Source organism: Sparus aurata, chromosome 6, assembly GCF_900880675.1.
Source record: "Sparus aurata chromosome 6, fSpaAur1.1, whole genome shotgun sequence".
Lineage (NCBI taxonomy): Eukaryota > Metazoa > Chordata > Actinopteri > Spariformes > Sparidae > Sparus > Sparus aurata.
The window spans coordinates 9,754,507-9,780,322 of NC_044192.1; the positions used below are offsets into that span (position 1 = coordinate 9,754,507).

Here is a 25,816-nt window from a genome sequence, read left to right on the forward strand (position 1 = left end):
ATCATGGATATCCTGGTCTGACCTATCACGTTCCCTTTTTTTTTCACAGATGAATCAAAGGTGGGGGGATGGATGTGTAAGTCACACATCAGTTCACAGGGAGCTCCAGTGCTGTGGTCCGTTTTTTTTTTTTTCCCCCTTTCTTTTTATAAAATGCCAGGTCCAGTTAGCTGCTGCATGGAAAGAGAGGCGAGGTAGCCACACTGAGGGCCATGCTTCCCAGCATCCCTCCCTCTCCCTGTTCCCGCCTCGGCGTCCAAGAGCTCGGGCCTCCGGCTGTGTAGCCATGACAACCAAATGAGGTAAATGGTTGCGGGAGAATCCTCATCACGACCACCACCCTCTCAGGGCCTTTTTCTTTCCAGTGGTGCATTAACGTAGCATGTGCAAGTGTTTTTCTGCATGCCATTTCCCATCCAGCATTCCCTGTTTGGAATCGTAAATATGTCCATTGCTCTCTGGCGTGTGCCATGAATCTGCTTTCCTCTCTAGCCGACACAGCGCAACCCGAGGGCGAGGTCTGGTTTCTTTACATCAGGATTCTGCAGAAATGAATTCTATCAGGAGAGGTCGCTTCATGACAGAAGAAAAATGTGGAGAAATGTATCGTTAGCGTAAGGGATGAGAAAAGAAACACGCACCTCCGTCAAGCAACGATGCAAACTCCTCTGTGCAGCGCCTCATCTTGACACTGCAAAAAAAAAAAAAAAAGACACTGGAGGCGGCCAGGAAAGAAGTATGCATGTGCTGGGATGGGAGTGCACGTCAATTCATTTTTGTCAAATTTCTTGCAGATTGTCCAAAATACACACAGGCTCTCAGGAGAGATTGTGCACAAAACAGGGCTGGGTATGTGTTATGTAAGCAGCTGGTATTTGATTCTTTTTTTTTAAGTCTTTAATTTCTCCAACACCCTTTCCAAAAATAGTGCCTCCATTTGCATACCTGCAGTGTGATAACGGCGCAGTGTGAAATAACATGCTGAGCCGTGTTTACAGATGAGCCGCTCTCATTTTCTCCAGTGACAAGACAAAATCTGTGAACTCCTGGAAACGAGGAGGAGAGATTTACAATTCCTACCGTCTATATTAACACTCGTCAGTAGATATCGCTGTGCTAAGAGTCACATTTCCACTGTTACATTCTCTGCGCTTAATTAAATCGAATTGTTACTGATCTTTTTTAAGATCCGAGTTGCCTTGTGAGGGTTGGTCTGGATCACAGCTAAATGCATAATTTCTTTTGACATTCATAATACAAGTTGTTGTTTTCTGTATTCACAGACAGATGCACAAATTCTGAACAAATACAGACTAGAGGACAGAAAAAAAGAGGATTTTATTTTATTTTTTTAACCAAACATCAATATACAGCTACACATACGGTCTTGTTTGACAGTGTCTGTTTGACATTTGGAAAATGCATTCCGCTGCAGCAACGACGTCACGCTCCTCTCCGTCACTTTATTTATAACTCGAGCCATTCTGACATTTATCTGACAAAAACAGAACATGGATTTTGGTATTCGTAAGCATTGTCAAGACAAAACTGTGCGAAAGCAGCCACCAGTTGTCTCTGCTTTCCAGGGTTACGCGATGGCTGAAAAAAATTACTTTGGGGACTGACAGAGTAAATAAATGCTTCATTCTGAAAGGTTGAATAGAAAAATAGACATGAATCTGAACTTTATACTGCAGGTAACTTAACAGTGCATGCTCTAATGTGCTGATATTTGTTACTTAATAAAATGAGTAAGAGAAAGGAAAATTGTCATGCTAACATATGCTTCAAGCTAACAGCTAAGCTAACATAATAATTTGTTAATATACAGTAACTACACAGTAGTTGGAAATGATAATGATATGTATAAAAACTCTCCCTCTGATTCCTTGCCCAAGGTCTGCACCATCACATATCAGTTTAGCAAGCGGTTTCTCGTCCATCCTCAGGCTAATTAACTCAGTTTAGCTAGTCTTGCGGTATTAAGCATTCAAATGTTTTATTTTTGTTTTCTGCATATGTGAACCTGCTCCTTCCATGCACCACCCGGGCAAAAGCTATACTTTTTATTGGGAGTTGACTTCGCTAAATGTCCCCATCATACTCTCACTCTCTCTCAGCTGCAGGCGTCTCCGCTCTGGCAATAAAGAATATTAGGTGTTGCTCACTGATGTCAGGGAAAGACATAAATGTAAAAAATTTAAATGACTTAAAATATTACATTTAGAGGAATATTGCTTTAGGACTAAACTTAAACGTAACTGTTAGAATTGACCATTCACTAAGCCTCGCTCTCCAGACGCCTGTCAAGCTTTCCATCCTCATGCTGCACATGCAGCTGACAGTGATGACGGTGGTGGAATCGACTTTTCTGAAACACTCGGTAATTAATTCCTTGCAGAAGTAAACCAAAGCACAGCTGACAACCATAGATTTCGTCGGCTAAAATGATGACTTTTAGTAGTGTGTTTTACAAGTGAAGCTAGCTAATGTAAGCTTATAATAAGGCTTAATCTCCAGGAGCCAATAACTGAGAAGTCTGACTGACTTTTCAATATTTCAATTGAGATATTTCAGAATAAGAACTTGTAAAAGGGTCTTAAATGTGCACTTAAAGCCTGCATATATAATTTTGTATAATTCAATACAAGACTGAGACTAGAGCTACATGTTCCAAGCATAATGTCAGCATCACCAGTTTAATATTCATGGAGCGGAAATGTAGATGGGGTATATAAAAATTGGATCAAAATGTAATTTGCTCTACTATAACCCTTGAATTGTTTGTATGCTTACTACAGGAAAACATACTTGGACAAGCAATACAGTGTGCTGCACCCATACTCTACAAGTGTTTGAGAATATGAGGAACAGACCTCAGTTTGGCAAATGCAGTGGTTTCTAACATAACGGGAGGTAGGTTAAGCTAATCAGCTAATCATGCTAATGTTTCTAGCTGACGTTTGAGCGCTTAAAGACAAAGTTCGATCCATTTCTCACACGATTTTTTGTCTGCAACAAAAGATATCACCCTCCAAACTGTGGAGATACTGGGGCTGAATCCAAATGTCCACCCTGTGGACTTCAGTGGAAGTGATTTAATATTATTTCTGACCAGAATTACGGTATTGTTTTTAAAGTTCTACAACATCACGTCCTTGCAATGAATTGTGAGTAATTAAATCAGTGAAGAAGACTGCGACCCAAGCTGACTCTTTGGAAGTGTAGACAAAGTCCACCTGAGGGCCCTTGTGGACTGGATAATTGGGGTTAGGACAGCACTCTGCACTCGCAGACTCCCCGCGAGTCTGCAAGGGCGGTTAAGTCTGGACATTTGGATGCAGCCAGTATTGGAATTCTTAGAGTCCCATGCACACAGTATCAACATGAAGAGAAATCTAAAGCTTGACAGGCCTGACATTGTGCTTAGCTGAGGTCACTAAGCTATAATTGGATAGTTTCTGTTCAGGAGATGAGTTTAGCGAAAGGTCAATATTAAATTCCGATGGATATTTGTCTTCAAAGTGTCCCACATGACTTGAATTCTGGTAAATACACAACATCCATACCGTACAAATCTTACATTGTTTATAAGGATGTGACAATACACATAAATGAAAACATACTGCAACAATACACATTAATGGAAACATTACAGGTGGGTACAAACACATGATGCAGCACATCCTTTGAGGAGTGCACTAGAACCACTTTAGTTTCCTGTGAGATCTTTGTGCTTGTATCGATGCGAACACTAATAACAAATAACAAAAATAAATAAGGCCACATTTACGTTACTGTGCGCCACAATGCTGCACATTCAGAGTTATGACTTGTTCTAAAGGGACGCAGACATTTGAAATGCCTTTTTATCTTTTGTTAACCACAGAAATGATGACTCTATTTGCTCATGGCTCTTTTTTTTCTCATATCCTCAACTTGTTTTTTCATTAAGAGGCCTGACATTCTTTCTGCTTCATATCTCAGTTTTCGCTGAATTATTCATGCCGCACAAGAATGTGAGAAGCAATGCAATATACCCTTGCTATGAGGGGAAAAAAACAACAACAACAAAAAAAAAAACAGTCCAGTCCAGCTTTTTGCGCTTTACAAATCCCAGCGAGGATTTAAATATACAGGATGCAAACAACAAACGGAAACCCATATTTCTGAGGGCGCTGTTTTATTCCGTTTAGATTGTACTTTACTGTCACGCCTTCAGGATATCACATCAGCTACTTGAGTACAAGATTGGAAGATATTTATGAGAAGGAGAATAATCTGACTGAGAAGTCCATGTGTTCATTCTGGTTATCATAAGCGAAACAAAAGTCATCTGTTTTATACCTAAAGAGATAAACCTCCGGCCCTCTGCCCTCATATGGTGTATAACTATTTGTTCTGAAGTAAAATACAGGTTCAAGACTGCCGTGCGTGAAGAGAAGTAAGACAGCGGGTTCAGTCGTAGACAGACTAGGAGAACATGTTAATCTTTGGAGACCGTAACTGTTTGACTGAGTACAAGATGCGTATACAGAGTGTGATTTGGCTATAGTGCTGCCTTCTGTTAAGGAGCCGTACCTAGCTAACTAAACAATACATCATCATCATCATCATCATCACACATCGTGCTCGTAAGCAATTCTCTCCCTTACCTAAACCTAATCTTTGGCAGATGAAGACACAACCAGTCTACGAAGTGTAAGGGACTTGCCAAAATTATGTTCACCATATAAAGTGCGTTATTTGACACAATAGTTCTACATAGACTCTATTTTAATACCGTGCTGCCATAATTCTCAAGATTATACTGTTTTAGATATCTTTCTAGTCTTTCTACACAGTTATCAATCTAAGAGTACACCCTCTTGATTTATACGTTTGTCTGACTGTACATCGTTTTCTTTTGAACATACATTTTGTGATTATATAATTAATATACTGCTGAAAGAACGTGTAGACGCACTGGAAACTCTTCCTGCCTACACTACATCAGCTACCTAGCATCTCGCCATTGTCCAAATCCTTCTTAGTTGAGCTCTGCTGCTGAGAACAGAATTTGCCTACTCTGGTGCTTGTGAACCACTTTTGAGTGTTAGTGAGGCTGTCCAAAAGAGACATTGTAAATGGCAGGATATGCCAGCATATCGTGTTATAGGCAGTTAAATACTGAGGTCATTGGTCGGTATGACATCCTTTTTTTTCTTTTTTTTGGGGGGGATCGAGCATTCTGCCCTGCACAGATAAATCTGCCCCCACCGAAAATCATCAGATGAATTTACAAGATTTCACGCTGCAGAGTTGCTTGTCCGATGTGACGTTAACATAACACGCTGAGAACTCATCAACTTGTCTAAGACTAACACGACAGCACTGCAACACTTTCCTCTCTCATTATAAAGGTGTTAACCTCGCTTTATTTTCATGCAGGTCTAAAACATCAAGCGAGGAGCCAGTAGCCAGAAAAGACGACTACAGGCCCTCTCACAGCCAACAATACGATCTCTAAAATACCATTTTGCACGTGGAGCAGGGAACTTTGGCTCATTCCTTGGGAAAGTCCTTTGTTTCCACATTTCTGATGTCCGTGTGCAGAGAAAACAACTGAGACTGTACCAGGGCAAGATCCTACCGTCAAACAGTCCTGGACATTCACCAGGGAGGAAGCAGCATGAAACTCATCACATGTAGCGCAAACCGTCCGCGGTGTCCTCTCATTGTTTGAAGTACCAGGACCACACTGACCCCCCCCCCCTGCAATCACTCCTCACTCTCCTCCTCATCCCCCTTGGTGCCTTTGCTCCAGCGCTGGAAGCAATGAACAGTTGAAGCCAGGAAGAAGCTCGTCATGATGGCCACCACAGACACTGAGATGCCAGAGAAAATGATGATGAGCAGGTCTGTTAGAGTCAGGGTGGCCTGGCACTCACGGAAGCTGTCTTTTGAGAGCTGGGTGAGAGATACGCGTCTGCCGTCCATGGGGAGGGAGCACTCCATGCCTTCCACTCCTGCATTGAAACAGGAAATTACGTTAGACTGATTTACTAGAGAAGTGAGCCAGGGTTGAAGAGAGTGATGTCATATTTATGGACTGTTGGACCAATATATTCACATGACAGCCACTCAGGAATTACATCATATAGGAAAACAAGCAGACGGCACAGAGGAATATACTTACCATACAAATGTAAGAAGTGTTTTTGCTTATTTTTTTACTAATTCCCTAAAGATTTAACATATATGGTGATGCATGTTTGCTCATGATATCTATAGCTCACACAGATGACACCCTGCTGAAGTGCATACACCTTGAGCTGTCCTGTTTTTGTAGGCAAGTATTTCATTCAGTGCTGTGTTGTAAAAGATCTAAATTCAGCAGCGCAATGCAGTTTTCTTCTGCTGACTTAATAACTGTACGGTCAACCAGAAGTCTTATGAGTTGAAGTTGCACTGTTTATACAGTACACCCACCTACAGCATGACTGCAGGTTCACTTTGGAAACCAAGTCGAAATACTAAGAAACAGTGAAGCACAGAGATACTGTAGTCTGCTGTGAACTACATACCTACTGTACAGCACATTTAGAATCATGTATTCGTACTGTGAGAGGCTATATTTGTCCTGTTGTGTCTGCAGCCTCTGGCAAGACGACAAATTAGTTTGCATCTTGTGTTTGAAGATGGAAATAAAGATCCATTTCAATCACTTTCATTTCCAGCTGCCAGCAGCACAAGGTAAAAGTCTAAGGATATGATTCCTCATTACATATGACTGGTTACATCTCAACAATTTACTGATGCATCAGTAAAGGGCATCGTCTGAGACAGGGGCACCTTGACCAAACTCATTTCAAGATGAAAGCAAGATAAATCAGGATGTGCTGCCCCGCGTGTCTCTGTCACTTTCACATAGTTTATTGTTCAGGCATCATTTAAATGGAACAGGACAGCGACCGCGGCTCTCAAGGGTACAAGTCTTCCAGTGAGTCTTCTTTTCCAAGTCCTGATTACGACACTGGATCATCAGGGTCAGTTTAAGCATGTATACGTTGAAGACTGGCCACTGAAACTACAGCAGAGGGTGCTCTCTTTTACATAGTCTACTGTTCAGACATAATTCAAATGACAACGGTCAACAGGATCAGTATTTGCATACATTTTATAGACTGGCCATTGAAACTAGAGGCTCACTCTCACATATGACTCATTCATTCAACTTGTTTTGTAGACAGCTTTGTTAACCCAGGAGATGGAGTTCATACAAGTGCTAATTAGACACTTCTCTTCCTGGATAATGGACGATACATATCTCATAATTGACATAACACTGCAAACACTTCATAATCTATACAGCCAGTATCATATTGGCAACGTACTGTAGGACACATAGACATATTGATGTGAAAGCGAGCTTATAGGTGGGTAGAGATGGAGCCTTGCAATGTGGGTGTCTACTTTCTACTGATACTGCACATGCTAATGCACACACTTGGCAGTACATCAGTTCTGGGTCTTTGCTCAGCAGTCGGAACAATTTGCAGCATGCTTTGTTAAAACACAAGTGCAACAGCTTCTCTTGTGATCTTCATTCATCAAACCTTAATTCTAAATTAATTCAGGGTTTAATGTCCAACCGTTAAAACAAAATGAAAAATACAAATTTATGTACAAGACTCAATTTAGAATGAAATAACCATGAAACAACCCGCTTGTATTAGTGTGTTGATCTTTAAACCTTGTGCATGTACACAAATCTGTGAAGGAAATCGCTCGAAACAGCTTTAAAAGTGTTAAGTGACAATGGAAAAAGGAATAATGGAAATCAGTGATGGATGGGGTTGGTTTCCATGCTCCTCCGATTGACTCTCTACAGTATTAATTAGGCTCGTAACTGAACTCTTAAAAGAGCTTGATAAAACATCTAATCCCTTAATACAAGATACAGATTCTCACATGTCCTCTAACAATGACTTAGTAGAGGACACAAGATAAACTAACAAGCGTATAAACATGAAATAAACACAGTAAAAGGCCAAATAATTTCCTAAAAATATCAGGGCACTGTAGTTTTGTGCAGACATGAAAACTGAGTAAATTGTGCATTTGCTGGGGGTCTGGTTGGGCTGTAAATTAATAGATATTTTCCACAGGATAGTGCATGTATGAAAATAAACTACAGTATTTATATTCATTGTAACAGAAGGGACATGCCGCCCATGTAACCGCATACCTCATTTTTGTCTTTTTAAATCAAGAATGACATTGACGGCACAGAGAAAACACATCAGTCTTGGGAAGAACATGCAATAGTAGGAAAAAATAATTGTAGGTTTTGCTCTTTTCAGGATATGTGTTGGCATTACGATAAAATATAGAATATCAACAGCCTTACCCTTTACAGCAACATAATGTAGGAAGTGGTATTTTGGCGCCAACACCACTATTGTAAATGGAAATCTCAGGTGTCTGTAACTACTAACCAATGCAATGTCAGATGAGCTGACTGGCTAACAGGAGCTACAGTTAGCAGCCACTTTTGCAACACGTGAAGTTATCTGTGGAAACCAGACAACATTTTCTCCATAATATATGATCCTGTTTCATCTACATAGTTGGTATTATGTGACATAGTGTCGTAAAGCATCGTGCACTTCTAGGAAAACCTACCCGCCCACCTGAGTTACATAGTGGGAATACAAGTGTGGGAGAAGGACTGATAGAGACACCATTCTCCCTAATACAAGTCACTGTACCGTCAAAATGACTTTGAAGCTGTTAGTTTAAGGTAAATTAGACACATAATGGTGCTTTAAAAGTTAGTTACAACATGAAAACATCACCAAGTCTTGCTTTGCTAATTTTATTTTGAAATATAATTCACACCTCACTGATAAACATGACTTCTTTTATCCAAATGTGTGTTTTTTTGTTCTATAAGCCTAACCCTAACCCTAACCCTGGCCTTGCTCCTATCACCGCATACACACTGGCCATAACAAGTCTTGCAAGAACCGTAGCACAATTGCATGCTGGAAAAGTTCCACACAAAACTCAAGTAGCTTTGGATCGGGATCAGATGAAGTGAGTCAGAAGCAAACCCGGCATCGAGAATGAGGCTCCAAACTGATTAGGAGCCAATACCAACAATCCTGGTGGAGCCAAAGAAGAGCACTCTGAGGCATGTCTGCCATATGTTGCAGGAATGAGAGATGAAAAACAAATTCTGAGCTGACTGCATGTGAGAAAACTGCTCAGTCTTAGTTACATGGAACTGAAGTGGCTATATTAACCTACTGGCCTTAAAAACTAATGCACAATATATTTAGAGGCGGTTAATCTCATCTGTGGGAGTTAAGAGCTGAAAACAGTTTGTTTTGTTTTGAATCTAATGTTTTCAGAATTGGGTTACATAATAGCTAGCCACGTGGCGTACACTTTTAAAGGATCAGTTCAGTTTCCAAATTAGTCTCACTCAGCGGGGATTTTGTGGAAGAGGATTCTGTCCTGTTTGTTTTGCTTTTTTACTGTAACATTTCCAACTTCTCTAGCAGTCTTGTGAATGGCAGTGGCTGGACTTTAGACTTGATAAGCAGTGTGTTATTTCCATTATTCACAATAATATAGCATTGTGAATTATTCTGATTGCCGCCACATAAGCTTACCCTCAGCGACGTTAGTTGAGCGTTCCACAAAATAAATCCCTTATAATATTTGAGTGACTGTTAATGATGGATCATTAGCAGTGCGGACTTAAATCTGCAGACAGAGCATTTGTAAAGTAGGACAAATAATGTACTCATCGCATTGTAATGAACTGTTCAACACCACTTCAAGTAAAAAAAACACAAAATTCAGCTGTGTCATTGCCAAAGAAACCTTGAATGCACCTGAAAATTCGATCTATTGGAGGGCCTGCCGTGTCTGTTTGTGCTGGAGATAAATGGAACATATTTATATTCATGGAGTATGACAAAGTAACCCGTCACCTCAGAAAGTTGGCCTTTGCCTTTGAAACAATTTTGGCTGGTCTCGCCTTGATTAATAACAACCCAGGCTGAAATTATCCCAGGGAACACATGGCCCCAGTTACAGGATTATTATGTTTATTGTAACAGAAGCAGAGTTGATGAACAGGAAATGGAGGAGACAGAGAGACATGGTTTTGATTCTATTGGCTACCTAAAACAATAACATTTTACTATTAGTCTGGGTGATTAGTCTGGACCACACAAGACAAAACCTTAACTTATGTTGACTGAAGTAAATATGCATATATATCTTATATATTTCTGTGTAATGTTTATACAAGTGCACATCGTATAGGTCCTCGAGCAAAATGTAGAGGATCTGCAAGTAGAGAAAGCAGATTTCCACCGGAGCTACACTGTTGCAATTAAGAACTAAAATTACACAATAGGGCATACAGACGTATTACACTGTCTGACAAAGGGCATAATTACTGAACAGCTGTGGTATTTGGCCAAAAGTGGAATCTTCTGGAGCAAACACCATAATTACAGTTTCACAGCTTTACAAGCTTGTCTGTGACAAAAATGTGCACATCTTTTCCTGAGAGAGCCTCTCTCTCAGGGACAGATGTGCACATCTTTGTCCAAACTGAGCCTACATGACGTCAGGTTAGAGACGTAGCTGAAAACCTCTGTTATGGAGGCACTTCTCTAATTTGTTGAGCTGCTTTATGTCAAACAAAAATAAAACCTACCACAGCTTAAAAACTCCCGAAAGCTTTGAGGGAGCTTATGTCAAGTTCACATGATATTTTTGACTACTTAGCAAAGAAAAATACCAAAATGTCAACAAACCAGAGGCAAAATGACTTCAGCGAAACCTAGTGGGCTAGATTGTAAAATCTTATCAGCTGAAGGAGCTTATCTCTGTTTGCTGGTATTTCATTTGGTGCCTCACACAATAAAACAAGTAAATGTAGAAAGAATTTCTATTAATCAAAAATGAATGCTCCAAATATGAATATGTTTTGTGAGGTTGTTTTGTGTAAGTGGTTTTGTCAGTTTTAATATCCCACCGATCCTGTGTGGATGCAATAATATACTGAATATCAAAACTTGCCACAATTAGAATGACAGTTAGCCCACTAAACGTTTGACCACATGCTTTGATGATGCTAAACTAGCTTCAATTGCTGCTCCTCCTTCCCTGAAACTTGTATCTATAATACACATTTAACATCTAAAATGAACTCCGTACAAGCTACAAATGCAATGCATGTGAGCTGACTGAAAAACAGTTGCTAATGCTAGCTTGCTAAAATATACCTGTGTTCAGACAAACTAGTTTTTGGTGCCTACAGGTTTAGAAATCTCTAAAGGCAGCCACCTCTTTTATTCAGCAGGCTTATCTGTCTGCCTATTATGTGTTAATGGATGCTATATTTGGAGCCTCACACTGTCAGGCTTTCACAGAGTTTAATCTTACTTTAAACATCAGCGTGCTATAGAAAGTGGACCCAGCGCAACTTAACAAAATTGAACTGAAAACTGGGCTTAAATCCAAGAAAGAAGATGATGAGGGGATGAGGTGCCAGCGAAGGAAGAGGCAGAGAATCTCAGGTGAGGGGAATGAGGTAAAGGAACTGATGAAGAACAGGAGAGGAGCTGATAGTCTGGAAAAACACTGGGAAACAGGGCAGGGCTAACAAAAAATCCAATGCAAGGCAAGTCTGGAGCGAAAATCAGAAAACCCCCCAAAAATAGACTGAATGCCAGGACCACGAGAATACTGAAGTACCTGAATGGGACACAGCACAGTCATCAGGATATTATGTTAGTAGTTCATGTTTCTGTAAACCACAGTAAAGACTAAGGTTGACTTGTACCAAACGCGGCATACAGCGACATTTTAAGTGGTCGCAGAGACATTTCCATCTGTTTGCGGTAACAAAGGCGGACGTCTTGTTGAGTAGAGCAGCATACATTTCCAGTGGTGTTTGTGACGACAAAATCTGTGCTTTATTTCAATTTTTAAGGAGCCGTGGAGACATTTCCTTTTGCTTCTGAACATCTCCACCAATGAGCACGCAGACCAAAAGAGGTATTTTAAGCCAAACCACAATGCTTGCCTAACCCTAACTGAGTGTTTTTTGGGCCAAAAGCACAACGTTGTGACGAGAGAGAAAAAGAATATTAAACCCAAACAAACATAACAACATACATTTCTGGTTTTGCAGAAATGTACTTGTCTAACACTGATTCTGGCTTGTGTTGTACACAAAAAAAATAAAAAATAACAGAACAATTCAGTATAGCTAAAAGAACAAAAAACATATATTGGATTTTAAAATGTTTCACTAATCCACTACCCGTGGATGACGTTACTAATCGATAGACTATTTGTAATAAAAGCACCACACAATACCCTTTCTGGAGCTCATAAATGATCCCAACAACACTATTATCCCCCGAAACTGTGGCTGGGGCAGCAACCGAACACAGTAATGTAACACAAATCATGCCATTACACTATCAGGTATGTCGGGCCACACTGCTGTTACATTCCTGGCGCGGACAGTTGATGGATTACATTTAGGATTACAGCCAGCCGAGGGGATAGACTATCTGCTGTCTCAGCCGTGATTGATCTACCTAGCTGTGACATACTGATATTGGAGGCTGGTTTCTCCTCCCTCCCTCAACACCACACTGTCTATCCAGATTGATCTCTGCACCACCAGCAAAGGCGAGATCACCACCATCTCACGTTGACAGGCTCCTGCAGGAGTTGGCATTCACGCTTAAGTCTTGCTCCAAAACCACTAGTGTCTAGACAGTCTGCCTAAATAATCCAGTTGTGATAATGAGACACAAAACCGTCCCCCTCCCTATTAAATGAGATGGATGTGCCACTCAAATCCAATACTCAGTAGATGTAAAAAGCAGCAGGCAGACATAATTATAGAAAGACTGAAGAATTATTCAGTTGCAATCACAGGAAGAGTCTGAAGGGAAACCTGGAGGAAAAAAACGACGAGAGATTTGTACAAGAAGAGTGGGAGTTGGGGGAGGAACAGGCTGGAGGATGTGTGCTATGAATGCACAAAATGACAAGCATTCATGTGACAGTGGGGTGAGGGTGAATCATTCAGGAGGGGATTTCCTTCTGCGTGGAGCCTCGCTGACATCACTGTGCCGTTTCAAAAGAGCAAACGCAGAAATACACACATAGATGGCTTTTTAATTCAGGAATACAAGCAACAAATGTTAAAATAGTGAAAAGACATCTATGAATACTAGAAGATGTCTTCACTTCTTTATCATGATGAAAAACAGTTAATCTACTGTTGGTGTTATTAATGTTTTCTTTGGTCAGTAAAAAGCTTTTTATGTAGAATATAACAATCATCTTCCTGCTTCACATCTTTTTACCGTGCAGGACTGTCATCTCTTTCATATTTCCTGGCGGCTGGGGTCAGGAAAGGTGTTGCGACAAATTTACGTGCAGCACCATAAAGGGTGTGATGGCTTACATAAGCTGTCTCTTGGATGAGACGGACTCCATTCATTGGGCAGTTTGTCCTCGAATTGTCAGGACTGTTTTGATCACTTCTCTCATTTTACTTTGTACTGCCGCTTGCCTGCTAATTAGATCAATTTGTATTTCTTGCATTGATTTGATTAATATTTATGTGTTAAAGATTCTCTATATATTGTTGGTGCCCGTCTAGCTTAGACAACGTATTAATATTTTATTAAAGTGGCTCTATGTAACAATTACATGCCAATTAGAATAACATACAAATGTAACATGACATGAAACAGACTCCTTCCCCATCTCATCTGTTTTCAATATAAGCCTGTGGACTATTTTTCAAAGTTGTTTAATGAGGCTGGACTCCTCCTTTGTGAAGGACTCGGGCTGGATTCTCCGCAATCGTCCAAAGGCTGAGACTTCCGGCATATCCTAGACTGCCTCGTCTCAGTGCCTCCTCCACTCTTCTAACAGACGGCAACAGAAGCCAACGTAAATATGGAAACGGAGTATGCTTCGTATACTAACGACCAGCTTCGAACACATCACAAAACTTCTAATAATTAAAATAGTAACATAACATAGTACGATATGCATATACTTACTTACTATACTTTAAGTACTAATCGGATGCCATTGTGTTTAATCTATACAGTTTAAAGGATTATTATTTCTCAGCAGCTTTATACTCCCAACTTTGCATAATTGTTATATTATGGATAGGCTTGAAGTTACTCAAGTTGCATGCAGCTATTGGATATTGGGCTACTTGTGCAGTAACAAATCTGTTAGTACAGAACTGGGAAGTAGCCAGGTCCCATTTCAAATAAATAAATTACGTGATATTGGATCAGTACATAGAGTCATATATTCCCTGACACGGATTCCAGTATTTTAGACAGTATAAGAGGCATTTCCGATGCTGGTATCAGCACCGAAACATTCCCACTTATTACATTTTTTACAGGGTAACTATCGGTAACTTATTATATTTCAATAATAACCTTCCCCACACTGATTCTTAACAGCTAAATGTGCAGGGCTTAGCAATTCATGCCTCACACTCCACCACACAGAGGCAGAAAGGAAAGTACCCATCATGTACAATGCTGCACGCTGCCAGTGAAATAAAGCTTTTGGCTTTTCACCTTTTATTTCTGACACTGGCAGATTATCCCTTTCTGCTCCTGCTCATGCAACAGCTGATGCCATCACGCTGTGTAATTCTGTCCACCTTTTCAGACTCTGCTCTCTCTTGCCAGCGCTCTTTCACTCTATCACATATTCCAACTTTAAATAAACGTTAATTTAGGCCAAGATAAAAGAAGCTTTCAGCCTGCATTAATGGAAGAGATATCTCCTTTTCACATACCCATCGGTAGTAAACATAGCAGGTGATGTCGTGTCGGAGCAGTGTGGCACCATGTGCGTGCTCTGTAGCACTGGTCAGCAGCATCATATTTTCAGAGTTGCTTATGTGGCGTTGGTAACGGGTCTCTGGGGAGCAACTCGATAGGCCGCAGAGGAAAATTCAGACTTCGACCCTGTCACATGAACTGCTACCTTGTAGTGAAACTGTTCAGGTCATGAGTAGTGTTGATAGCAATGCCACGAAGGGCTTCAGCCTCAATCTCTCATGGGAGTTGGCCTGCCTTGCCCTGTAGGCAGCTCTGGCTCCAATTACCCTGGCCAATGTGCCGTAGAACTGTGTCAGTCTGAATTATATATGGCCTTTGTTCATCCTTAACCCAAGAGCACTGGAGACAGCAGTGGATCATGTTTACACTCATCCCTCCAATTAATCATTTATAAACCTGATTGGTGGCTAAAAAACAGAGAAATGGCACTAAAAAGCCCCAGACAACTGACAGCGTGTCCGTCTGATCGACTCTAAATGAAGGAAACAAATCGCAGCCATGTGGAAAGAGCTCTGTTTAGTCTATCCTAAAAAAAAAAAACACTCAGAATTTTAAGCATCCACTCTCTCATCATGCTGACCTGCAGTAATCAAAGTTATCCAAACAAAAAAGTGTGCTGCGTTGTAAACTTGAAATCACAGGGGAAATCAAGACGTGAAAAATGGAATGGGAATTGGGTTTACAGCATGGGCACCGCAGCTGCTACATTATGCAGGCCATCACAGAGGGAACCGAAGATATCTCAGGATGACTTTTAAAATAGCAGGACAGATTTGTCATGATTTATTGACGATTTTTAATTACCTTCTGCTGGTGCCATAATTTACAGGGTTTTTTTTCTGAAACTCGTGACTGCTAAATGCTGATTTGTGTTGACGTTCAATCAATGAGCCACCACTTTAGGCCTGTGATGTCATCAGCCTTATTAATGCCACTGAGGAATCTACAGACATACCTTGTTTTAGCTGATTAGCAACACTTCCAGATTTTAAAAGTAAAACCAAAATAAACCTCTTTTTGCTCACAGGAATTGATGAAGGATGTGAGCTGACTGACATCAATTCCAGCTTTAACCTTTATGTGTTTTTAATATCAGTGGAGCTCTTTGTTAAGAGCGTCAACACTCACGTACATTTTAAAATTTTTTGTTGTATGATGAAACAGACATGAGGATGGCAACACCCACACGGCTGCTAAAAGCACGAGGATGTTCAATTTTAAAAAGCAATTTCTGTCTCTGTAATTGATTTTTTCAGTGATAAAAGAGATATTAAGTTGAACCACCCACACTCATGATGATGGTTGATACATATTGAAAAAGCTTATCAAGTCAATCTCATTCACTAATGAGTGTCCATCTGCTATTGTGCAGCCACTTCCAACACAGCGTTGCAGGGAATAGGTCATCACACTTTTGCACCATCGAGAGCTCAGTCATTATGTTAATTAGGTCTGGCAGTACGATGACTGCATGTGTGAGCCGGCCGTGTTTGTAAATCCAACTCACTATAATCCTCCCTGCTACGCTGTGTTTGTTCAACAATAGTCTGCACAACACTGCGCATTGTCCTGCAGTTTGAGCTCATACAGGAAATATTTGTCAAAGATGGTAGTTCACAAGTTGGGTGGATACTACTTTTGAGTTTTTTATAATCTGTTCTAAAGCTGAGTAAATGTGTAGAATTTACTTTGTCACTTAAGTGTGTTAGTGACAGATTGTTATCTTAAACAGGATTAACATGTTCTAGCTGCAAATATAAGCATAACAAGACTGGATTGATATTTTTCATCTCATTCCCACAATCATTAATTTCCTGTTTTTCATGGCTGATATTTATACTGTAAATGTCAAATTATCAGTTGATAATTTCACACTTTTCCCCAGGTGCAAAACAAGTTTCTCCGACACCATTTTGCAGTTGCACCATTGCGGCATCCTGGGTGTAGCACGTTTGTGACTGGTTTAATTGGTGCAGCCAGACTTTTCTCTCCTGACAGAGCGCTATAGAGATGGTGGTCTGGCTATGCAAGGCTATAAGCACAAAAACAGCTTTTGTGCTTATTCTTGTTTTCTATCTTCTTCCTCTCTGTGTTTATTGGCAGATTGTCAGCAAACTTTAAAAAAAGGTGCATACTGCCACTTGTATAGTAATGTTTAGATGCTGCGCTTGTTCAGTCGATTAATGCATATTTAGCTTCATATTATTGACCCAGCTATTAATAATTTGACTATAGTTGTATATAGCCAATTATTGCCAATATATGCCCCTTATTTGCTAGTTGTGTCATACTTTAGATTGTCTGACAATTAGAAAAGAAAGCAACTCTTCAACAAATTATAAGCAGGAAGACAAAGACTAGTCTGTGAGAATATTTTCATTCCAGAGAAGCATGTTTTTGTCCTATTTGACCTGTTACACATCTAATTAGCATTGCCTTAGAAGAGTGGAGTCTTTGATGCAAAAAAACTAATCACTTCAACTTTCAACAATCGTTCCCATTATTTGTTATCCAATCCTCTGGCACTATTAGCATTGCAAAGAATGTTCCAGACACCTTTTTATTGGCCAAAGAATTATACAAAAGACCGAAAGCAGACCACTTATTCACACATAAATAAGCATGTATGTGTGAATGTGTGTGTGTGTGTGTGTTGTGTCTGAGCCGATGGACTCGTCTCTGGGGTCACAAAGCAAACACTCACTGATGGGGATGCAAGAGCTGCATATGAGGTGAGATACGCATTACTAACTCAATTTGAGTGTCTGTATACACTGGGGCCAGTTGGCAGCCATGCCAGCAGCTTGGCCGTCCCTTTGGCTTCTTCTTCTGTGTTGTTGATGTCTGCCTGGCCAGCACTACTAATGCAATTCATTATGCCTTGCGGTAGACGACACTTAGAACCTGTGATTAATGCCTTCACTGCCTCTTACCAGGGGGAATTAGGAATTCTTGCCAGTTTATCAACTTTCCCTTCCCACAGGCACAAACTTGTCGGCTTTTGGGGCAAATGCACAAAGACCGGGGAGGAGATTGAGAGCAGTATCAATAGCACAGTACACCATGGCCTAAATGTATACAAGAAGTTTGCTTTTGTGAGTAGTCAGCAGTTTGCAACAGCCAGCCAATTTTAGGGGAGCTGAGTTATAACTTTGCCAGCAGCCAGATAACAAATGGGATTCGAGCAAGATTTTCATTTCCATTTGGAAATAGAAAAATGGTTATTTTTGTGCTACAATCCTCTGCATAATTACAATTTGACATATCACGATATACGTGTACAGAGGCTTTGGCATCTCACTAATTTCATGAGGTTACTGGAGGTTTGTTAGCAGCTCTGCCTGAATCTTGAGATTCATATGTGATACCTAAAGTCCTCGCATCTCAAAAATATCATACCTTGAGTCAGAAGATGTGGGCCACTGCTATTCATCCTTTGGACAAAAAACTGTTCTCTGTATAGACTGGTCAACATTTCACACCCTAAACAACCTTGGAACAGTGACAGAAATAAATGTTCCCACTCCTTATCTTTACACCCTTAAAGATAACTCCCTGTACCTGACAATGCACTACATGTAAAAACTAAATTGGACATACTGTATGAGCCACAGTCAGATTAAATTCTGAGACTAGGCTGAAATAATGCAATGCGTCACATCTACACACTGATCTGAATAGGATAACTGCACGAGTTACTAGTCATGTGTGGCTGAACTGGCAGATCTGTTTATTTTTGCCTCCTCTGCTCCCACGTGCTGGCTTGCACTGAAGACATAACTGCTGTCTGTGTCCTTTTTTCTTAGGACATTAGTAGTAATACACATATGGTTGACCTTCAGTAAGAACATTAAAGGTTCCCTAAAAACAAAGCATAATTATGATGATTTGTCTCAGAATAAATGGCTTCTGACAGGTGTTTTACATATCATTTACTCTAGAAAATGAATCATATTTACACAGATTTGAACAACTGTGATGGATTGTGTATTTGCAATTTAGAATCTACAATCCTGTCAGTTTAGGGGTTGAGTCCAATCAGCTCCTTGTATTTGGGATCGTACCCACAGTAGAATACTTCTAAAAGGAGACAGTGATCCTTTTTGTCTTGTGTTATTCCTCAGATGTGCATGCACACATTCAGAGTGCCTTGCACGCTCAAGCACACCAAAACTTCCCGTTATCTAACTCAATCCTCCAGGCTGAATCACAGCGGTGGACTGACTCTATAGTATGGGCCTAAAAATTCACATGGACAGAGTAATAAACACAGGAATAGAAAAAGGGGTTTGATTTTGAAATGCAAGTAAAAGGAAATAAAATCATTGATAATATTGCTGAATTACAGTGTCCACCAAATGTCAAGGCTTATATAAATAAGTATTATATAAATATAAGCTGCAAATTGATCGATTTGACTACCACGCAGGATAGAGGTCAATACTCGGTGTATAAGCTTGGCGAAATGTGGAATCTGAGAAACGGCAAGCAAAAATTATTTTCTCTCTTTTTGACATTTTGAGTAGATGTCTCAATTTGAAATTGATAAAATTCGAAAGCAGAGCCTCCTTGTAGTTTTCACATTCAAGAGCTATTGTCTCATATTACATACACAGTTTTACACATTACAAGCTCAAAGAGTGGAGGAAGAAAGAGATAAAATTAGAACAAGGGAGAGGGAGGGGGGTTCCCTCTCCTACAGGGAAAACATAAATAGACCAGAGTGGTGTTATGGCAATGGATTTGCCATGATGCTGTTGTATGTTGTGCTCAGATACGCTTTATTTGGGTCAAGCACATGGAAAGCTTCTGATGGTGCTGCTTACCGTTTGGAAGCTTGTGACTGTTCTCCATCAGCCATGCGAACAGGCTGGCAAAGTTGCAGTTGCACACCCAGGGGTTGCCCTCTAGCCTCACCACCCGCAGGGAGGGCAACTGACTCAGTGCCCCCACCTTTAGTGTGGACAGGGCATTGCGCTCCAGTTCCAGTTCTCTCAGAGAGGTGAGCCCAAGGAAAGCCTCCTCATTCACCATGCTCAGATAGGGGTTGTTGCCCAATCGTAGTTTGATCAGGCTCCTTGACTCCCCAAATGTCCCCTTGGGTATTTCAGTCAGATTGTTGCTGCCCAGGTCCAGGAAGACCAGCCTGGAAGAGGTGCTGAGAGTCCCCGGTTCTATGTGGGAGAGGGAATTGTTCCGGAGGTCCAGGTAGACCAAGTCACTGTACAGAACTAGGAAGTCCGAGGGGATGCGGGGAATCCAGTTGTCGGCCAGCAAAAGCCTCCGCACATCCAGGGGGATCTCATCGGGTAGACGGGTCAGCCCTCGGCCAGTGCAGTCCACAGTGTGGGGATCCGGGCACAGGCAGGTTGCTGGGCAGTTTTCCCCCCGGGTCCATAAGACAGAGGAGAGCAAGATGAGGATAAGTTGGAGCCAGCAGACACATGGCAACATGGTCAAGAGGGTGAAATGAATTATGGGGGGAAAGAGGCTCGGGGTAAGGGCAAACAGGAGAGGGTGGGCGGGGGTAGAGAACAAAAGGGTGAGGGTCAGAGGGTAGGAGATCAGGACAAGGGAGGGAAAGGGGAAAGTGAAAGGGGGTGGAAGGGGATCAATCCTCGTGGAAGAACATCCTGCCGTTGTAGAGATGAAAATCTGGAAGGGCTCAGGAACTGTGAGGTGGCAGAGCAGCGGCAAAAACTGTTGTCCAGGAGATCATGTAGCAAGCCTCTTGCATAGAAGAGCTGACTGCCTGCTTTGGTGGAGCAACGAGAGGCAGATAGTAAGCAGTAGGGAGTGGGAGAGCAAGAAAGACGGAGCTTAACAGAGAGGGGAGGGTAGCTTAAGAGAGGTAAATAGACACGAGCGAGCCGGGAGTGATGAGAAGCCAGGGGCACAGACAAGGGAGAGGGGGGTTGAGGAGGGGGCTCTGTCCGCCGCGCTACCCCACAATTGATCTGGCGGCGGTGACAGACGAAGACAATAAGGTTTCTGACACAAAAGGATATATGAAGCTGTGATTCAAGCATGACAAGCGAACAGTAACATCACTGCATCCCTCCATTAGTCCCAGGTCTCTGTGTAGAAAAGCCTGATGCTGTGAAACGAGAGAGAGAGAAGCTCACGGACCATCGCTCAAGTGTGAGGTAAGGTTGTCCCCTTTATTATTCCCTCTCTATCTCCCAGTGCTCGGCAACATGCTGTGAAAACACAGCACGGCTCAATGTTGCGCTGTCCAGCACCGTTTCAAGGCAGTGTTGCTGTGCAGAGAGAATCCAAATGTCCAGGCAGGAGCCTTGTGCATGTAGATCGCAGTGCTGAGCTGCTCACAGCCATGCCAATCCAATGTCTGCCTCTGAATCTACCACGGTTTATCTCATGCCCTCTCCCCTCTCCTTATTTCCAGGGAGGCGTGACCGAACCACGCTGTCAACATGTGATGTCACTTCCTATAGTGTGAAGAAATGACGATCAGTTGTATCTGGAAAAAAAAAAAAATTGGCATATAGAGGATATTTATTCATGATGATGGTTCTTTCATTTTAAAGCATTTATGCAAAAATACTGACAACCATTTTTATTCTAAGGAATTCGAATTTTCTCCTTTCCTTCGATACATTTATATCTAATCTTTTCACCTGCTTTGCAATCCTTCCATGATAAAAGGCTGTTTCCTCACTGGTTTGACAATTTAAAAAAAATATCTTGTTAAACACAAATTGAGCTTTGGAGACTCTTCATTAGTCATTTGCCTTTTATCCACGGATTTTGACTTAGTTTGTGCCCAGTTAGTTTGTTACAGCAGTCTGTTTCTTATTGTCAGGTAAAAATTCAAAAGCAGATTACCTGTCTGCTTGAAAAACTACCTTCATGTCGATTGATTTGACTTTCCATTTACGTATCTTTATGACCACAAAATGGATAGTAAGAAAGAGGCGCCATCAGTCTCAAACCATAATGAATAGAAATAGATTAATTCAGAAGGTGTATTGAATTTCCCAAATGGGATTTGCTTCAACAGGTAAATGCAATTAGACCGATGCTGTTGCAGGGGAACGGCGAATTAGACCCGTGAGGACGAGGTTAGCGTGAAATTTCTAAGGAAGTCGTGTTGTCATGGATGGTAATTGTGTATTTTCAAGAAGATAACTCGTTCACAATGCAAATTCAATACATTAATAAGTTCACACACGTACTCACAAGTGCACAACACTTGCATGAAATTGACCAAATACACACCTGCTCCTCATAACAACCAGGCAGTTAAGCAATGACATCTAACTCACTTCATCACAAGTAATCTGATAATACCACTCCTAGCTCAAGGCATCCACTGAAGTCAGATGAGTCTGCAGCTTCACTAGTGGTGTTGACTTTGTGCCACGGGGAAGAGAGCAGCTCTTTCATCAGAAAAAGAGATGTTGATCACAGTCAGCATATATTAGCTGGGACACACTAAAAGCTGCAGTGGCTTTAATAGTTTCCCACAAAACACATTTCAGCTCAAATCTTACTATGATAACTGAATTAAATGGCAAAACAGTTCAAGACATCACTCTTAAATATTTGCTGTCTCATGGACGGTTTTGATGTTTAACAAAAAAAAAAAAAAATGCTGCCCATGCAGTTTCTTACAGAGTATAATCAGTGATGCGATTGATCTCTAGAGAATGCCTTTTGAAGAGTGGGAGCCTCTTACGGCAAAACACAGAACAGAATTCATAATTGTCATAGCCCACTTCAGGTTCTGCCTCTGCTAACATCACTGGAGCTGCATTACAGATTCAACTCCGGTCAACTCTCCTTCGTATTTGCAATAAATCTGATGTAAGATGTAGCACTGTTTTGTCGTTGTTGTTTGTTATAGACACACTATAATGTGGTTGTAGTGCATAAACTTTCTGTGTTAAAATGTCAGTTATTATTACAAATACCTATAAACGATAATGCTTAAAATGTTCTTGCTTACAACCACAATATAATATAGTGTGTTAACCAACTGCTAAATGTTTAAGATATTGCCTATAAATGCAAAATGAGCAGTTTGTGTTTTTGTTTTTTATCTTGAAGGATTGACAAGAATGACACTGTTTTTTTTACTATTTGCAAAAAAATTCTATAAGATATTTTTAACTTCTCTTTTCATTCTATACCTGCCCACAGGTTTCCTGCCTCAATCACCTGACTTGAGTCATCTGCCCACAATAGCTGCTTTTCTTTAACGATCACCCCTCTACATATATAGACATCAGATTTGCCTGACTGTTTCGTACACGTGCTGGTCTTTATTATGTTTTCCCTGTCTGTGCCTGGTCGAAAGACCATTATGTCTTTTTAATACCCCTCTGATGTGTTTATCTGGTTCGTGTGCTTTCTTGCTGCTCACAGCTGCCTCTTCTAACAGCCTAATTGTCCATCCTCTTGCAACTAAGGCATGCCAAGATGTGAACTATGACACAATGTAGTAGCATAACAAACGTCTATAACAGACGTACTGTACTTATTGTTTTGTTGACCATTTTATATTGTTTTTGTCAATGTTTACTTTCTATTCCTGCTTCTTAACTCTTTCTTTATATTTTCTCATACTATGCTTATTGTTACTTACCAGTACTCCAAATTCTTTGTATGTGAAAGCAAACTTGTCAATAAACCTGATTCTGTTGTAGCTCAGTTTTCATGTTTCACTGACTCCTGATTAAAGGGACATAAAGTTGGCCATGTACAGTATGTGCAGTTGTCAGATTCATATGTTCAAGTCTTTTGTAATTGTAAATCTTGCTAATATTAGTCATTCAGTTGTAGTTGAGGTCGTTTTATTTTCATTGTTATATTTTTACCTCGCAGCTGCAAGAGTGTAATACAAGGAAAAGCTTTTCTTGGAAAAGGTGCATATCAAACAAGACAACACATTTCCTCTGCCCTCCTTCTGTCAGCTGATTACTTACTAAGCAGCTCAGATGAAATGGACTTAGAGATACTTAAAATGGAGATGGTTCACATTGAAATGCAACTAGAGCACTGCCACTGGCGGATATAATGGCCACTCTGTTGCTGAGGGTAGTCATGCAGATGTCCAATCCCCAAATGTGATCCCGAAAAGTCTCTTGACATCAATTTGTCTGTGCAAGAAGCCCTGAAAATATGTTTGTATGGGGTAGTAGACCTTTTAGTTTGCTGGCTAGTTTGTCACCCAGGCAGCATTAGAGTTGCATTCACAATAACGTAAGTTTAGCTGTGATAAATTCAGCTTCTACAAATTCTCATTATTGTGGCATCACTTGCTTTCAGAGGTCATCAGTCATTTATTTGTGTTACATTAGTACTGATTCACGAACTAAAACACTAAATTGTGTTCACATTTGTACATATCTTAAGCTACATACCAAACTGACATTTCAACCAAATCTGACATATCATGTTCATATTACATTTTTATAATTTTCATATCTGGATGTGGGGGGGGTTTCCACATTTGTCTGTTTTGTTGGAAACAGATATTTTTTACACACATATTTTTGAGAGGAAGTCGAGACATCTCCAGCTGTGTTTTTGCCAACAAAACCAGGTGATTTTATAACAAACGATTTTATAACAAACGTCTTATATACGCCCATCTCCAGTCGTGTTGATGACCTTTTCCAAAACCTCACGATTGTTTGTGCCGAAATCTAACCTATTTAGGTTTTCAATTATAAAATTCAAAACTGAACCCAAAGAAACATAGTTGCACTACAATTAATGTACATTTTCAGCATATCAGCGGTTTCGCAGAAACATACATCACCAACATTTACTGACATGTTTAGGTTGGTTCTCAAGATATCGTTGACCTTCAGATAGACGGACAAACTGATGTTTTCCCCAAAAATAAAACCTCAAATCAGAAAGTGGACAAAAGTTTATCAGCAACGGAAAATGAAGAACTTGGACGTTTGAGTTTTTGAAGCATCTTCAACTCTGTAGTTTACTGGACATTCTCAAGAAAGAGACGGAACCACACTAACAAGCCCCACTGAAGCTTAGGCAGAAAAGGAAAATCTCAAAAATGTACATGTTCTAAGGTCAGGGAGAGTTGGTCATGGTTCGATGAAAGACATGGTCTGAGAAAAGCAACATTTTTGTTTCCAGGCGAGGATATGTCAGTTTTTCTAAGCCCTATAAAAAGTGAGACTCTGGCTCCTCAAAGATGTTCTTTAAAAATCAAAAGCACATACACACAGAAGTTAACTCCTAATTGGTAGATTAAATTAAGTTTTGTTTGAAGAAGAACAAAAGGTCTTATAACCATATGACCGTTTCAGTGCCATCTGTGAATCACATAAAGCTTTTTGTTCTTGGCCAGTCACCAAATTACTTTGACTTTGCCTGGCCTTCTGTATCATCCTCAAGGTCCCAATCCACTGTGCTTCCATGCATGGTCGATCATGGAGGGTGTTAAAACTATATACGCCCATTAATGGTGATTTCCTCTGGCTTTCACAGCTGGGACACAGCTGACAGTAAAGCAACAGCAATGTCATACTGCTGCAGTAAACTTTATGAATCCATTTTAAATACTTATGTCTAAAATTTACAGGCATTCTTATAGCTGAATGTGGTATGATTGCATGCAAAACATTTGTATGCTCATTGTTATTCTGGTTAGAGGCCTTGTCCTGGCTATGGCTTTGTTTATTTGAACCAGACCAGGGAAATTATCCAGTCAACTAAATCTGGCACAGTTTAGTGCTTCTGATACCAATTAATAAGCTAAAGAAAAAAGAAAAAAAAACAGCTCCAAAAATGTCTTAATTCAGTAAAAATGTTTGGGTATCCTAAACATATTCATGTAAATTCATATATTGTACAAAAAAGAATTAAAATAAATCAATATAAGTGAAACTAATTATAAA

The 25,816-nt window shown here is 40.5% G+C and overlaps 1 protein-coding gene and 1 long non-coding RNA gene across 2 annotated transcripts; one reads left to right on the forward strand and one right to left on the reverse strand.

Moving 5' to 3' along the window:
- Positions 1–1,314: 1,314 nt before the first annotated feature.
- lrrc38b (leucine rich repeat containing 38b) lies at positions 1,315–20,545 on the reverse strand. The gene is made up of 2 exons (XM_030420746.1): positions 19,748–20,545; positions 1,315–6,008 (listed from the first exon to the last, which is right to left on the reverse strand). The coding sequence occupies exons 1-2, from the start codon at positions 20,373–20,375 to the stop codon at positions 5,761–5,763; spliced, it is 876 nt and encodes a 291-aa protein (XP_030276606.1). The 5' UTR covers positions 20,376–20,545; the 3' UTR covers positions 1,315–5,760.
- A 388-nt stretch (positions 20,546–20,933) lies between these two features.
- On the forward strand, positions 20,934–23,594 carry LOC115583657 (uncharacterized). The gene is made up of 2 exons (XR_003984404.1): positions 20,934–21,067; positions 23,085–23,594. It is a non-coding gene; the product is annotated as an uncharacterized LOC115583657 (long non-coding RNA).
- Positions 23,595–25,816: the final 2,222 nt, after the last annotated feature.

Coding starts and splice junctions, on each gene's coding strand:
- lrrc38b (XM_030420746.1), bottom strand. CDS start 20,375: ATGTTGCCATGTGTCTGCTGGCTCCAACTTATCCTCATCTTGCTCTCC. Junction 6,009..19,747: donor CAGTCACAAGCTTCCAAACG/GTAAGCAGCACC, acceptor GTTTCAATGCAG/GAGTGGAAGGCATGGAGTGC.